Source organism: Panicum virgatum, chromosome 1N (assembly GCF_016808335.1).
Source record: "Panicum virgatum strain AP13 chromosome 1N, P.virgatum_v5, whole genome shotgun sequence".
Classification (NCBI taxonomy): Eukaryota; Viridiplantae; Streptophyta; class Magnoliopsida; order Poales; family Poaceae; genus Panicum; species Panicum virgatum.
The window spans coordinates 53263047-53279550 of NC_053145.1; the positions used below are offsets into that span (position 1 = coordinate 53263047).

The following is a 16504-nucleotide window of genomic DNA, read 5'->3' on the forward strand; positions in this document are numbered from 1 at the left end:
CAGTTGAAGCAGGCTCTCACGTTGCTGTTGTTGTTGGTGACCTGGCTCGCATTATTCTGTGAGGCCCTCATGGTGTTCTGGCTTCTGGCTGTGTGTTAGGGGCCCGTGGTCCTGTCACTTGAGACTGAGTTTTGTACTGCATTGGGGCTTGGGACCTTGGTGCGTTGTAGCTGAGACTTCTGGTCTTCTGAAAACGATCCTGCTGGCGAGACTTACTCTCCAGAAACTTGCGTTTGTTCTCTTTCCTTTCATCAATCTTAGCCTTCTCGGTGAGGATTGCCTTGTTCATCAAGGTGTTGAAATCAGGATAGATCTGAGGGGTGAGCAGGGTCCTAAGTTCTGGGTTTAGCCCCTTCTTGAACATGTCCTACTTCTTCTCGTCGTCGTTCACTTCATCTGGCGCGTATCGAGACAGCTCCATAAACTGGTGAGTATATTCTTCCACCGACATACTCCCCTGCTGAAGTGCGCAGAACTCATCTGCCTTGCGCTACATGGTGGCCGAGGGGATGTGATAACGGCGGAACTCCCTCACGAATTCATTCCAGGTGATGGTGGAGGCATCTCTGGCAGCAGCGCAGTAATTCTCCCACCAGGCTAAGGCAGTCCCGGTGAGTTGATGTGCAGCCAGAAGAACTTTATCTCGATCCTGGCACCCAAATGGCTCGAGCTTCCTCTGGATCACGCGAAGCCAGTCATCTGCATCCAAGGGGTTGCTGGATCCGGCAAAAGTGGGTGGCTTGGCCCTCAGAAAAGCTGTCAGCTTGTCATTAAAGGTCTGCTCTCGTGGCTGCCTGTTCACTAGAGCATTGGCCAGTGTCTCCAGTATGAGAGTCTGGTTATGGATTACTTGTGCCAGGTCCACGAAAGGTGGTGGTGGTGGTGGCAGCTGTGCACCATGATTTTCTCCTCTGCCCTGACTCACTTCTTGTTCCTCCTGAGGATGGTTTTGCCCGTCAGGGTGTACTCCTGCATCAGCGGCTGAAGGGTCCCTGACTCGGGAGGCCCTTGTGATGCTCCGGGAAACCATCTGCAGAACGAGTGGATTGGAACTAAGATTAGGTGATGTTTAAGTTGGTTAAGTCATATTTTAGAAAAGGCAGTATCTATTTACTGCCGGCAAGCACACAATCAACAAGCAATCATCACAAACAACCAGCACAAGCAACTTTATTACAGCAAGGGTGGTACAACAAGGGGCAAGGCCAAACGCGTACTACACGACCGGGTACACAACTACAAAAGAAAAGGGGCACAGATCTTCGTCGGACCACACGGCTTCATCCCTTGACGGTCGCTAGCACTTTAGGCTGACTCATCGGCTTGAGTGGGTTCCTCCCTCGAAAAGGAACACACGACCTCCGGGGAAACGAGTGGTCCCGGTTCGCCATCCTCTAGACCTCCGTTTTCCCGGGGTTGCGTTGCGGCTTCCCTTGCGGCGGCGGCCGTAGACCTTCCAGGATTCTCGGGTGGGGCTAGTGGGTTTCCAACGAGTGGTCCCCATCCTATGACGGGCGTTCCGAGCAGAACATGGTCTTCTCCTATTGCCGGGACTGGGGTTCCACTGTTAGTCCATTCTTGCATACGCTGGTCCCGGGCTTGCCTGAGGCTTTCCTGAGCAACTGCTTCACTGCTGACCGCGGCTGCGGCTCTTGCCTCAGCTTGGACTGCTCGGATCTGCTGCAGTCTTAGCGCGAGCTCTGCTTGCTCGGCTCGATGGGTCTGTTCCCTCAGTAAGTTGGCTTGCTCGTCAAAGAGCTGATCCAAGGAGGCTAGGTAGGTAGCTACTTGATACAGGAGGACTTCTTCATGGCGGCGCCGTTCCAGGCTTCTCATTCGAGCTTCCCAAACTGGAGTTCTGATGGCTGGTGGGAAGAACCTTATTGGTGTGGGGGTGAGGTGTCCTTCAAAAATCCGGCACAGGTAACGAAGTGCTTTCCTGACGGCTAGGGGATAGGTGTCCTGGTGCCTAAACCCTGTAGCAGTCACTCGCCATGACAGGATGTCGGGGTGGCGGTCACTTCTTGCGACGACTAGGATCACCCTGCAGCGGAGAGTGCCATGATGCTCGTACTCTCTGCTGTAGTACCTTGGGCGTTCCGTGACTCCAAGGCTTTCCAGGGCGTTGATCAAGAGGCTGGGGAAGCCAGGCGCAGCTTGGCAGACGCCCTGGGTCCATCCTTCCTCAGCCATCTGAAAACAAAGATATGGTGAAAAACTTGCACAATCATTTGAAGTACACAAAGGGGTAGATGATTTTTATTTATGGCGTCATGGGGGTACAACTCCATGGGTACATGATTATTATTAGAGCAAAGGTTCTAGCTTGGAGACAACTCCTATCATGGAGACTCTTCCTCGATCCTAAGAGGGCGCTTCTTCAGTGGGAGATACTGATCCATCATGTCATCCTCGGTCTGAGTTCCTTTATCCCAGTGGGTCTCTTCAGGTTCTTCTTCTTCAGTTTGAGTTCCAACATCCCAATGGGTTTCCATGGGCTCTTCCTCTTCGGGTTCTTCTTCTGCGTCTTCTTCTATCCATCCTCCTATTCCCCAGCGAGCCTCGTACCTCCGCATACGAGCTTGGAGAGCGGCTAGCGAGTCCTCGGCGCGTGTGGCTCTTGCCCGCTGTTCTTCCAGTTCTTCCTCTTTTTCAACCATTTGGACTTGGAGGGCGGCTAGGGAATACTCGGCATGGAAAGTCCTCGACCGTTGTTCCTCCATCTCCTGGGTTGCTTTTTCTGCTCTGTGGACCTGCTGTTTCAGTTGTGCTGCTTGCTCGCGATAGAGTTCATCCAGGCCGGTGAGATAGATGGATAGGTGAGAGACTGTGTCTTCTAGGTCTTCTTCTTCTCTTTCGAGTCCTCTCATCCTGGCAATCCATGTGCGTCCTCTTCCTTCAGTCGGCGGGAAAAATCCCATAGGAGTCCGCTGGAGGTGATGCCTGTAGATCACACGCAGACGTCGTAGGGCTTTGCGGGCGGCTTTCCGATAGGTATCCGGGAAACGGAATCCAGTGGTGGAGATGAACCAAGGGTCCACATCAGGATAGTGGGTGCTCCTTGCTATGAAGATCATCAGGTCACACCGAAGAGTGCCCTTGGAGTCGTACTCCCGGTAAAGAAACTCTGGCGGATCCACAACTCCAATGCGTTCCAGGCTGAGTATTAACAACTTAGGAAGGCCGGGCTCTGCGAAACAGATTCCGCCGATCCATCCATCGTCAGCCATCTGGAACAGGGCAAGAACCAAAGGTAAGTGTTTGTGTGAGGAAAGGATTAAGGATAGAAAAGTCCTAAGGTGATAGGTCCTGAAAACGGGTTTCGCTCCTAGGGTCTTGTCCTACGGCCAACCTACGGCTCTGATACCACCTGAAGCGTCCCCTCATAAGAGAAGACTTAAATGTGATACAAAACATCAGTCCCAGGAGGCTGATGCCACATTTATTACATCAGATGGTTCAAAACCTTACAAACCTTGGCGGACACTCGATACAGATAATAATAATAATTAACCAGGCTACGACATAACACCAGACCGCGAACCACATAGGGTCTACTACGGGCTCAGAGTACTGCGACAGCGGAGGCATCTCAACAGGGCCGGTTCCACAGGCAAGGTTGGGTGTAGAACGATAACCCTACTCGGCGTCGTCTGGTACGAAGTCTGGGTCTTCTTCTGTAAAAAGTAAGAGTGGGGTGAGTACAAACGTACTCAGCAAGTCCAACCACACCCACGGAGGGGGTTATAACAGAATAATATGCATAGGTAAATCAAGGATAAGGTTACGGTTTAATTTGCAGAAAAACGACATTTTATGCAGGGGTTTATTTTATGAAAAACCTTTTAGAAATCAGTTTTTGCAGTAACACAGAGTTCAGGTTTTAAAACTGCTACCGGACTCCCCGTCCGTCGTAGCACACGGCACAACTGCCGGAACCAGTTCCAAAACAACTCACACCAGCCCATCCCAAAGAAACACTAGTTATGTGACCACACCATAACTCGCCCAATACCGTGGGCACGGACTATTCGAATAGATTCTTAACTCTGCAGAGGTGTGCAACTTTACCCACAAGTAGGATACCACAACTTGAACACCGTCGTGTCGGTGTAGATCCCAACATAGCCATTACCCACCATAGCTAAGCCTGACTAGCCATCACGGGATGCACCAAGGGGTCATTGACCATTCACTTAGGTATAACTGGGCATAAGCCACTCGGGGCTTATCCCTTTTCCTTAGTTACCCGTTGCTCTCAGCTCTCCTGATGGCTACCACACCAACTAGTGGGATTTATGCTACGCCGTTGCCCACTCAACGGTCGAGTGGTTTGCACGATAGTGGAGTTAGGTGAGATGACACACCAACTCGGTCCTTAGACACGACAAGATGGATATCTCCCTTCTTTGCCCTGCCACACAGGCATAAGCACACCAGTCGGCAATTCACACAGAAATGCCGTCCATCCCGTCCATACTCATCTTTCAAAAATCCACGTTTTATCCCTTCCCACACGCACACATTTTCTTTATCAAACAAATTATGGTATGAGTAAAGTCCTAAGCGTTCTAATATCGATTAACGTCCAAGCAAAATCAGACATTAATCTAGGTGGTCAAGGAATGGTCATCACAAATCAAGGGGTGGCTATCCAACCGTGTTTTCATGCAAGTATAACATATGCAATTTATAAAACAGGCCATTGGGTTGTGTTTATAAAAACTAGGACAGAAACATGCGTCAAAGGATGGGATTGAACTTGCCGTCTTCGTAGCCTTCGGGGAGGTCCTGTCCTTCGGGCTCGGGGTCGCGGAACGGGTCCTCGTCCACCTGCTCACAGCACTGCTCGTCAACGGGCTCTCCTTCGTTCACTCCGTGGTCTACAGCGCACACAAACAAGCACACAATCAAAACAAGGATTTGTCGTCGAGCTCGAAACGGGAACACATGAAATATAGAGCATAGATTGTTATTTTTGAATGGTTTCTGGATGGTATGGACACAACTGAGCTAGGAGAGGCGGGGTAAAATTTTAGGTTAAACCGGGGTCGTTAGGCACATAAAATGATAGGTCAGGGGAGCGTTTAGGCCCTAAACAGGGGTCCAGGGACCTAATTGTAATTAAGATTAAGTAGGCAGGGGCTTGGTTTATATTTTTAGAAGTTTCTTGGGTTAATTAAAAAGGATCAGGGTTTTATTTGTAATTAAGTTTATAAGGTGGGGGGTTTGTTTTGGAAATATAACAAAGGGTAAGGGTTTAATTGCAAAAGGGCTTAAAAGGGCGGGGTTCTCTTTACTGATTAAAGAAAAGTGGAGGGGGTTATGGGCAAAAACGCCCTTTCTTCCTCCTCCCCCCGACGCAGAACAGGGGAGGGGTATGGGCGCGCCGGCGGCGGCCGATTCGGCCGCCCTGGGCCTCGACGGCGGCCCGGGGTAGAGGGGAAAGGAGGTGGGGGCCCTGCGGGGTTGATTCCTGGCCTCACCTTGTGCCGGGGTGGGGCGTGGCGGCCTGGCCACTGCGGCCAGCGGCGGCGGAGCTACAAGGTAGGCGGCGGCGGCGCTAGGGGAGCAAGGAGTGGCTAGGGCGGCGGCTGCGGCTCTTGGTAGTGGATGTGGCACTCGGGGACGCTCCGCGGCCCTTTTTATAGGCGGCCAAGGCGGTGGAGAGGGGTGAGAACGGGGTGGCCGGCGGGGCTCGCGACGCGACACCTCGGCGGCGTTAATGGTGTGGGGCGGGCGCTGCCGGAGCGGTCTTGTCGCCGTGGCGGTGCTGCGTCGAGCGCGTGGTGGCCCGGCGTCAACCCGAACAGCGGCGGCCTGTTGCTGAGGCGACGGCGGCGTTGAAAAGGCAGCAGCGGGGCAGGTTCGGCCGGCGGAAGGGCTGCGGCGAGGCGGGAGTTTGGCGAGGGCGGCACGGCGGCGTGCCGGGCGTTTGCGTGTGGCAGGCGGCGGCGGTGTGCGGCCGTCAACGGCGGTGTGCGAGGGCGGCAGGGCGAGCGGGACCGGCGATGTGGCGTGCGCGGGCGCGTAGGTCACGGCGTGACCGCGCGGGCGTGCAGAGGCGGTCTGGGCGGGCGAGCTCACGCCGGTGGTGCGGGGCCGAGGTGGGGCTTGGCGCGCGGTCGAGCGGGCAAAGGCCGAGTGCGCGCGCGGGAAGGCGGCCGGGCGACGTCGCGGCGCGGCGCGACGGGCGCCGGGTGTGCGAGCGCGCGGCCGGTCAGGGGCGGCGCGCGTGCACACGGTCGAGCGGGCCGAGCAGAAGGCGCGGAGCGGGGCGGCCGAGCAGGGAGGGCGACGCGGTGGGGTCGCGCGGCAGAGGGGAGCGGGCGAGCGGGCGGTGCTCGGGAGCGGGCAGAGTAGAGAGGGAGGGAGCCGAGCGCGCGGGTAGGAGAGAGAGGGAGAGGGAAGGAGAGGAAAAAGAAAAGAAGAAAATGGGAAAAAGAAAAAGAAAAAGAAAAGGAAGGGAAAGAAAAAAAGAGAGAGGGGGCGAGCGCGTCGGCGCTGATCGCGGCCGCGGTCGGCCACGCGTGTGTCGGCCGCGTGCGACGCGCAGGCCGAGGGCCAAACAGGGATGGGACAGCGGAAGATTGGGTGCCGGCTCGGTTCCTCGGGGTATCGGGAAGTCAGGCGGAAGATGAAACAAGAAGGGATCGAGCTCAACGACAAAACAAGGATTAGCGCGTGATTTATTTTTGTTAGATTTTTGGGATGTTACAGTCATTTAGTATCGGTCAATATGCCCGGTACTAAACGACTCATTTAGTACCGGTCGGTATTACGGACCGGTACTAAATGGTTTTCTACCCAAAAATAAAGGAAAAAAATTGACGAACACCCGGGAGGCCCGCACATGCCTATCGTCGCGTATCCGGAGTTTGACAAGCCAATCAAAACAAGTATTAAGAATGGAAGTGCCGAAATGAGAATTTTAAGCCGTGGTTGAGCTGTCGTTTCATTTTTTTTAATAAGTCACAAGTCACGCGTAAATGCGCATACGCGGTTGCGAGGATTCGAACTCATAACCTCCAGCCTCGCGTGTTACTTCCCTACCATCTCACCTACACATCACATGTGACTAGAGAGGAGATGCATTCCTTTTGAAGTAACCCGTGGATGACCATTTTAATACCGGGCCAAGACACCGGCCGGTACTAAATGTCGCATTTTAGTACCGGCCGGTGCTTTGGCCCAGTACTAAATGGCCGCGCCATTTTAATACCGGACCAAAACACCGGCCGGTACTAAAATACGACATTTAGTACTGGCTGGTGTCTTGGCCCGGTATTAAAATGACTCCGGGCGCTTTCAAATTTGAGCCCGGTACTAAAATTGCCCCGTGGCAATGTTTGTACCGGACTAAATCATGCCCAGTACTAACTGCCATGGACTAATGATACTTTTTCTAGTAGTGTAAGTCGTTCATCTTGGGGGGGGGGGGGGGGGGGGGCGGGGGTTACCAGTCCTGTCTCCGTCCACATCATCCATCGGCGCGGCGGATAGATGCGACGGTGCGCCGTTGTACTTTGGGCTTCTACATGATACGCCTTCCTTCTTGTGATGATCTTCCATGTGTTCCTCGCCGATGCCTCTTTTTTCTCTCTCTCTCTTGGGTGTCCTTCCTGTTTCTTTTGGATTTTTTGCGCAGCTGGCCGCATGGACGGGCCGAGTGAATCTTTGCTGGGTGGATCAGACTATCAGAGGATGGATGCACCACGCACTGTCTTCAGATCATGTGTGCCTTCTGTTTTGTCTTAAACTTGGATGGTCAAACAGAGCTGCTAGGGTCACTGTTCCTTCCTATGCTCCTTAATCCTTACTTTTGCAAAATGATGAGGTGGTGTCACAGTCCCAGATATCTTCATCAGTAGAGTCACCATGTATTAGAGGAGCTATCTTCTTTTGACTTCTTTTATAACATGGCTGACAGCGGTGGTTTTATCTTGGGAGTGGTTAATTGCTGGCAGTAACAGAAGTGCATGCGGATAGAGCTTGGGACGGCGACGGCCATGTAAAATCACTCAATTTGGAGGTTTGGGGGTGAGGGTGATGTAATTGGAGGCTATTTCCAGTCACCAGTGCGTCTGAGATAGGACCCATCGCAGAAGCATCTCCCTCACTTCGTTGTCTTCCTCCCATCTTCCCTGCCCCTGCGGCGCCGGCCTTCCACTCGGGTGACGAGTGCTGCCGCCACGCCGTCAGCCTTCTACCCTAATCTTGCTTTTGCCTCTGCCGCCGACCACCACCCAACCGGAGGTCAAGCCCCGTCCGATCGACGGCGCTCCCACGCTGCCTCGCAAATGGAAGCCGCCCCAACATTGGAAACCCAAAACCCTAATCTCGCCACCTCAATCTACCACCCCCGGCCAGTGACTACTTCCCCTGGAACCCTAACCTCTGCGGCATGACCGTGATGGGAGCTTGCTGGACTGGAGGTGCGGCGTGTGGGCCTTCTGCGACCAATCGCATCCCACTCGTGCGCTACTCTTAGGCCATGTTTAGTTCGCGATTTTTTTTTGAATTTGAGTATTGTAACACGTTCGTTGTTATTTGGCAATTAATATCCAACCACGAACTAATTAGACTTAAAAAATTTGATGTTAACATTTGCTATGTAACTGTACAGCCTGCGCTGAGGAATAGGCGACGTGACCAGGCACGTTTTGAAAAAAAAAAGGAGAATAGGCGACGTGGCAGCGAGAGCTCACTTATCTGCCGACGATCGTCTATTTTGTCTGGCTGGGAATGTGACACGTTGGAAGTCCACTGTGAGCCATGGCAACTGTAGCGTGGCCGGCCCGGCCACTCACTCACTCAGCAATTATTTCTGCGAAACACGAAAATAAAAAAATTTAAAAGCTCGGCACCCGGCGCACACATGAATCAATAGTCATGGGCTGGAAGAGCCCGCCCATATACAACAACAAGCTCTAATTACACCAAATTGGTGGAAATTCAGGCCCAACAACTTGAACGAGCCACTTCCGCGCACGGGAGGCCCAACTAGCAACTTGCCCCGTCCGGCATTTTTGTCCCTTTGGACCAGGGTCCTGTAAAATAAAATAGGTTCCTGAAAAGAAGTGGTCTGCTTTGCATCCATTAAAAAAAACCGAAATAGCTGCATGAGAAATTGAGAATATTACCCCGACCAGAGCACCCCGATGCAATTCGTAGACCTGTATGAGAAGAACCACGATAAAATCCACAATGATGAATACACCGTCACAGCTCACCAACCGCGTTGTCTACGAAGCTCTAAACAATCACCCCAAAAATCCAAACTAAACGTCTCTCTCTTCTACCAGCTTGCACACAGTTATTATGTTATGATCCAAATTCATTGCACAAGAAAAAGACCGACTTCCGACGGAGCGAAGCGGAGGTCTGTTGTTAGGCGTTGTAAAACATACACCCGATATAGTGAAGATTTGTGAGGAATATTGAGTACTCTATCCTGCTTGTGATGAGTGAATTGTCAACTGTGCGGTGTGATCGTGCGCTTGGTCTTTGGATTGCAGGTACACGGGCGTCGAGTGTCGACGGGGAGCTGCCGTGGGGGTGCTGTGGCCGATGGACCGTGTGGTGGACGGCGGTGAAGGGCAGCCGGGACCGGAGCTCGGACCGGGCGGCAGCTGTGGCGTCCACTCCTGGATCGAGGGCGCAAGCGGCGACGGAAGGCGGGGTTCTTGGTTTGCGCCACAAAACCAAGGAGGCGGACGGCGGTTGAAGACGCCAAGTTGTGGAGGCACGGGCGTCGGTCTCGGGACTGACGGAGGCGACGGGCGTCGACGGCGTCTAGGGCCTCGCTACGGGCGAGGAGGTGACGGGCGTCGGGCGGCGTCTAGGGCCATCAGAAGGCCGAGGCGGGAACGGCGTCTAGGGCCACGGCGCGGAGGCGGGAATCTTCCCGCGCGTGAGGTTTTGGCGGTTTTCTCAAAACCGGCCACCTACCCGGGTTTCGCGGACCCTTCAAAACCGCGGACTGGATCTTCATCAAGACGGCGGCATCGCGGAGAAGACTTCGTTTCGAAGAAAGAACCTCGGCCGTCGGATGAGATCGTGTACATAGGGTGCTGCCAAGGTTTTCCTTTCCGGAATTTAAAAAAAATCGGTGACCACCGAAAAATGTGAAATATCGGGAATATTGGGACAAATTCAAATAAATTTAAATTTTTTAAATTTTTTTTGCAGAATTTCACTAGAAACTACGTCTAGTCCACCCTATATCATAATTGTATATAAAAACAAACAAATAAGACCATTTCACATGTTATAGCCAGATTAGATAGCTTCAAGCATCTCAATATGTCAATGACTCATCAATTCTAAATGCAGTACCAGACTAAACTGTCCCCACAAAATACAGTCCATATTACAGTCCCTAGTACATGCTTGAAGCACAGAGCACCAATGTAGATCCCAAATGAACATCATTTCCATTGCAAAATACAGGAGCGCACATCAAAACCAAAAAATAGACTTGGACAAAGAACATGCACCAACTAGGAGTGTTCCTGCCGCATCTGAACCAGGAAGCCTACAAAATAGACATGAAAATTTTCAAAATCTGAAACAAAAAATGGCCTAAGCATGCTCTTGCTGTTGTTAAAACAATACTTTGCATTTGTAGGCCTTGTTTGGTATAAGTTCGACAAACTTTCTATTTACTTCTAATGATCATAGCATATATGAAAGAGGAATTTCTCATCTTGAACATGTAAGAGGCTCACATAAAAAATCTTTTACTCTTGAAGCGTCCCCTCATAAGAGAAGACTTAAATGTGATACAAAACATCAGTCCCAGGAGGCTGATGCCACATTTATTACATCAGATGGTTCAAAACCGTACAAACCTTGGAGGACACTCGATACATATAATAATAATAATTAACCAAGTTACAACGTAACACCAGACAGCGAACCACATAGGGTCTAACACGGGCTCAGAGTACTGCGACAGCGGAGGCATCTCGACAGGGCCGATTCCACAGGCAAGGTTGGGTGTAGAACGATAACCCTACTCAGCGTCGTCTGGCACGAAGTCTGGGTCTTCCTTTGTAAAAAGTAAGAGTGGGGTGAGTACAAACGTACTCAGCAAGTCCAATCACACCCACGGAGGGGTTATATCAGAATAATATGCATAGGTAAATCAAGGATAAGGTTACGGTTTAATTTGCAAAAAAACGATATTTTATGCAGGGGTTTATTTTACAGAAAACCTTTTAGAAAACAGTTTTCGTAGTAACATGGAGTTCAAGTTTTAAAACTGCTACCGGACTCCCCGTCCGTCGTAGCACACGGCACAACTGCCGGACACAATTCCAAAACAACTCACACCAGCCCATCCCAAAGAAACACTAGTTATGTGACCACACCGTAACTCGCCCAATACCGTGGGCACGGACTATTCGAATAGATTCTTAACTCTGTAGAGGTGTGCAACTTTACCCACAAGTAGGATACCACAACTCGAACACCGTCGTGTCGGTGTAGATCCCAACATAGCCATTACCCACCTTAGCTAAGCCTGACGAGCCATCACGGGATTCACCAAGGGGTCATCGACCCAACTCTGAGGTATAACCGGGGTATAAGTCACACTGAACATATCCCTTCTCCTTGGTCACCCGTTGCTCTCAGCCCTTCTGATGGCTATTATACCAACTAGTGGGATTTATGCTACGCTGTTGCCTATTCAACGGTCGAGTGGCTTGCACGATAGTAGAGTTAGGTGAGATGACACACCAACTCGGTCCTTAGACACGACAAGATGGATATCTCCCTTCTTTGCCCTGCCACACAGGCACGAGCACACCAAATGGTAAATCACGCAGAAATACCATCCATCCCGTCTGAACACACTTTTCAAAAACACCAGATTTTGCCCTTCCCACATACGCACACGTTTTCTTTATAAAACAAATGGTAATTATGAATAAAGTCCTAAGCGTTCTAATAACGATTAACGTCCAAGCAAAATCAGACATTAATCTAGGTGGTCAAGGAATGGTTATCACAAATCAAGGGGTGGCTATCCAACCGTGTTTTCATGCAAGTAAAACATATGCAATTTTAGAAAGCAGGCCATTGGGTTGCGTTTATAAAAACTAGGACAGAAATATGCATCAAATGATGGGATTGAACTTGCCGACTTCGTAGCCTTCGGGGAAGTCCTGTCCTTCGGGCTCGGGGTCGGGGAACTGGTCCTCGTTCTCCTGCTCACAGTACTGCTCGTTGGTGGGCTCTTCTTTGTTCACTCCGTGATCTACAGCGCACACAAACAAGCATCCAATCAATACCCAGAAAGCAAGGGCCCATCGTTGAGCTCGAAACGGGAACACATGAAATATGGGGTACGGAGTAATATTTTCAAATGGTTTCCTAATGGCATGGCCAAGACTTTAGTTATGAGGGGCGTGGAAAAGTTTCGGGTTGATCAGAGGTCGTTTGTTACATGAAATGATAGGTTTTATAAAGGTTCGTGGGTCGGTTAAGGGGTCAGGGGCTTAGTTGTAATTATTCTCGGGAAGGCAGGGGCCTGATTGTAATTTTTGGAAACATCTAGGTTATTCTGGGAAGAGATAGGGGTCTTTCTGGGATTAATTTATAGGGTGGAGGGACTATTCCTTTAATAGAACAAAAGGGAAGGTTTTCTTTGCAAAAAGATCAAAGAGGGGGGTGCTCTTAACTAAATAGACAGAAAAGGAGGGGGCTGGGGACAAAGTCGCCCCCTTTCTTCCTCCTCTCGCCAGAAACAGAGGAGGGCCGGGGTGGGGGGCGGCACTCCTTGCGCCGGCGGCCCGGGGCGCGGGAGTGGTCTAGGAGGAGGGAAAAGGGAGAGGAGAGTGAGGGGGTTTGATTCCCCACCTCGGCTCGGACTGGGGTGGAGCGAGGGGGCGGCTCCGCGAAGATCGACGGCGGCGGTGGGGGTGTGTGTGTGGCGGCGGTGCTGCAGGACCGAGGGAGGAGCTGGGAGCGGCGGTGGGGATGGCTGCGGAGCGCGGGGGCCCTTTTATAGCCGATGTAGGTCGGCTGGGGGGGCCGTGGCCGGTGGCCGCGGCGTGGTCACCCGGCGAGCTCCGCGGGCTCCATTAATGGCGATTGGCGGCTTGATTCGCGGCGTACAGTGGCGACAAGATCGCTCGGCAGCGGTGAGCGGCACGCCGGCCACTGTGACACGTGGGGTGGGCCGGGCACCTGTGCGCGTCGCCAAGCGGCGTGAGCGGCGAGGCGGCGGCCTGGCGGTGGCGCAAGCGGCGAGCGGCGCGGCGGCTGGCCCGGCCGCGTGGAGCACGCGTGGTACGGGCGCACGCGTGAACGGAGAGCGGCCGAGCGGGGCGTGTCGCGGCGCGCGCGGGCGGCAGCGTGGCTCGGCGCGCCGGGGCTCGGTACGCGCGAGCAAGTCTGGCAGTGCTCGCGCGGCGGGGCAAGCGAACTGGGCCGAGGTGCGGGCGGTGGCGGGCTGAGCAGCGAGCGGCGTGGCGGTGCACGTGGGCACGCACGCGGGTGGAGCCGTGGTCTGAGCAGAGTGTCAGCGGCGGGTTTGGCGCGGCTCGGGCGCGGCGAGCGCTTGGCCCAGGGACGGCTCGGCACGGCCGGGGAGGCGTGCGCGGGAGGGGGCGGTCGGGAGCGGGGTGCTCGGAGCGGGAAGCGGCCCGGGGCAGGCGCGACGGGGAAGGAAAAGAGGAAAGAGAGAAGAAAGGGAGGAAAAGAAAGAAAAAGGAAAAAGGGTGAAGGGAAAAGGAAAAGAAAATAGGAAAAAAAAGAAATGAATAAAAAGAAAATGGGGAAAAAGGGAAGGAGAGAAAGGAAAAGGAGGGGGCGGTGCGCGCCGTGGGAGATGGGGCACGCGGCCGGAGGGGAGAGAGAGGAAAAAGTAGAGAGGGAAAAGGAGGGGCGAGATTCGCGGCGGTCGGACGCGACGCGTCGCGTTGGATGAAAAAAATGGATGGGATGCGAATTGAATTCGTGTGTCGGGTTGTTCAGGAGAAATTCTGGGGCTTAGGTTCAGAGCTTAAGGGGAGTCGAGCTCAACGAAAAATAACTTTAGCGCATGATTTATTTTAGTGAATTTTCGGGATGTCACAACTGTGCATCAAATGAAAACTGAGCAAGTGTTAAAAGCATTGTAAAGTAACCTTTTAGAGTTCGAAGACAGCCTTGAGAGTTGACTTCTTCTTCCTAGTTGATCTTGGACGGATAAAGCAGCTTGGCCTTCCAATTGTAACTCCTGAACGGCAGGCTGCACCACCACCACGGACTCTACGTCCACTACTTCCAGCGCCTATCCCAGATCATATTTTTCAAAAAATAAAGAAACAAGAAAGATAACAATAATCAGTTCTTGAATTTGATTGAAACTCAGTAACTCACCATGCTTTTTTGCTACCTCACCAAAGGCTATACCACCACCAGATTGATCTCCCCCCACATCATCAGCACCTATGCAGCAAATAAGGAAAAAAAATTATGTTGTTGACCATTTATCAGAATTACTCAAGCTAATAGAAACTCACCATCACCATCCTCTTCAGAGGCGGAGCTGCTGTCCCCTGTCTCAGCATACACAGGGCTACCATGTGCAGAATCTGACTCATAGTCATCTACGAATTCTTCCTCATCATCCAATCCCACATTCCCTTTCTTCTGACCACCATTTCTACCAAAATAAAGCTTCCTCTTGAATGCAGCCACTTCTTCTGGTTGCATCTGTAGCTCATCAATGAGGAAGCCACCAGGTGTGGTCCAATCATCATCATAGTCATCATATTCATCCAGAATTGGTGCAGATTCAGTCATGGAGTTGGACAGCCAATCCATAATTGGATTTTCTTCATCGAATAAGGCAACATCCATCATCATGCTACATGGATCTACCTCCTTGTGTTGTTGAAGGTTCTGGAAATCTATTTCAAACTGTTGGATAGACAACTTTAAGTTATAATGCATATATACTAGCTTATGCAGCTTCTCATAACCTAATCGGTTTCTCAATTTAGTATGAACTAAAGCAAATGTGCTCCAATTCCTTTCACACCCACTGGATGACATGCATTGTGAGACGATGAGTTTTGCAAGTTTTTGTAATTCTTTGCACTGTCCTCCATATTGAGTCCACCATTGAGCTGCAACGAACTAAGAAAATTAGCGATTGCACAATAAAAATATGCAATCTGATCTGTCCAAGAAATAATACACTACCTGCTTTTGTTTGACCACGAAGTGCCGAACTCCGAGCCTCAATTGATCCAAACAACAGTTTCTTTTCACAAAAGATATTTGCATATTGGTCAATCGCGATTGATGCCTCTGTAGGTGAGCTTGCTACCTTCTTAAGTGCCATTGTTACTGCAAACTGAGCACTGTGATGCTTTGCAAAATTTTGTTGACAGAGTGATTGAGGATCAAGGGCAGCCGCTACGATGGGAAAAAAAGAACATAAGTATCAGAAAAAACAACATTAGTTCAGCTATTGAAAAAGAAAGCAAATAGCAGCAGCAGTTCATAAAAGGATACAAGTGATAGGTAAAATCCATGGAATAATTGTCATTTAAATTTTTACCTGCAAGCATTAGAGTCTCATTGAGAAGATATCTTGTCCTCCTATTGATTACTTCGTTTATCCTATCTAGGAGACTTCTTGTCACACGTTCATCATGCTTTAAGGTAGCAAATATATCACTTTGTGCCTTCAACATCTTTGGGATGAACCCAGAAATGGTCCCATTCTTCTGCTGGTCAGCAAAGCGAAGCACTGAATAAAGTGGTGTGACAACTTTCAAAACCAATTCGACATTATCCCACCAAAGCCTACTTGTCAAGCAATCATATGTGAATTTGTGGTCTTCCTCATGTCTCCAATCATTATTTTTCCAGTCACTAGATATCATCCATGCTTCAAACTTATCTGGCTTATCCATGAAACTTTGCAGGAACAAGAAAATAGTGCCAAACCTGGTGGCATTCCATCGAATCAACTCCCCTGCAATCTTCTCTCTCATCATAGCATGAAGCCTGAAAAGATAGAAAGAGGTGAGTGCACTTGTAAAAAGCATATGTAAGACCACTTGTAAAGATAGAAGAGTCACCTGTTATGGTTGTACAAGAACCTGCAAATCCTTTTTGCACTATCCACTACTGTCTCAACCTCAATAAAATGTGCTATCTCCTTCAACATCAAGTTTATAGTGTGGGCTGCACATGGCTGCCAAGTGATATGTTTATACTCAGCTGTGAGTTGCTTGCATGATTTCTTGTAGTTGGAACCATTGTCAGTCACAATCTGAACCACAAACTCTACTCCAATCTCTTCAACAACTACTGTTTTGATACAATCATAAACAAATTCAGCATTTTGAATATAGCCAGTTGCATTGACAGTCTTATGGAAGAACATTTGGCCATTGCAAAATATCATGAAGTTAATAATACAGATCTTGGTAGGTCCTGTCCATGAATCACACATGACAGTAACCCCAAAATGACTCCAATTTTCCTTATAATC

General features: G+C 50.8%; 1 protein-coding gene and 1 long non-coding RNA gene across 2 annotated transcripts; both read right to left on the bottom strand.

The window, feature by feature from the left end:
* Positions 1 to 14141: 14141 nt before the first annotated feature.
* On the bottom strand, positions 14142 to 15431 carry LOC120653665. Its single transcript, XM_039931358.1, has 4 exons — positions 15202 to 15431; positions 14517 to 14906; positions 14374 to 14442; positions 14142 to 14284 (listed from the first exon to the last, which is right to left on the bottom strand). Exons 1-4 carry the CDS (start codon positions 15341 to 15343, stop codon positions 14142 to 14144), a joined length of 744 nt encoding a protein of 247 aa, XP_039787292.1. The 5' UTR covers positions 15344 to 15431.
* A 442-nt stretch (positions 15432 to 15873) lies between these two features.
* Positions 15874 to 16443, bottom strand: LOC120656628. Its single transcript, XR_005667955.1, has 2 exons — positions 16089 to 16443; positions 15874 to 16014 (listed from the first exon to the last, which is right to left on the bottom strand). It is a non-coding gene; the product is annotated as an uncharacterized LOC120656628 (long non-coding RNA).
* Positions 16444 to 16504: the final 61 nt, after the last annotated feature.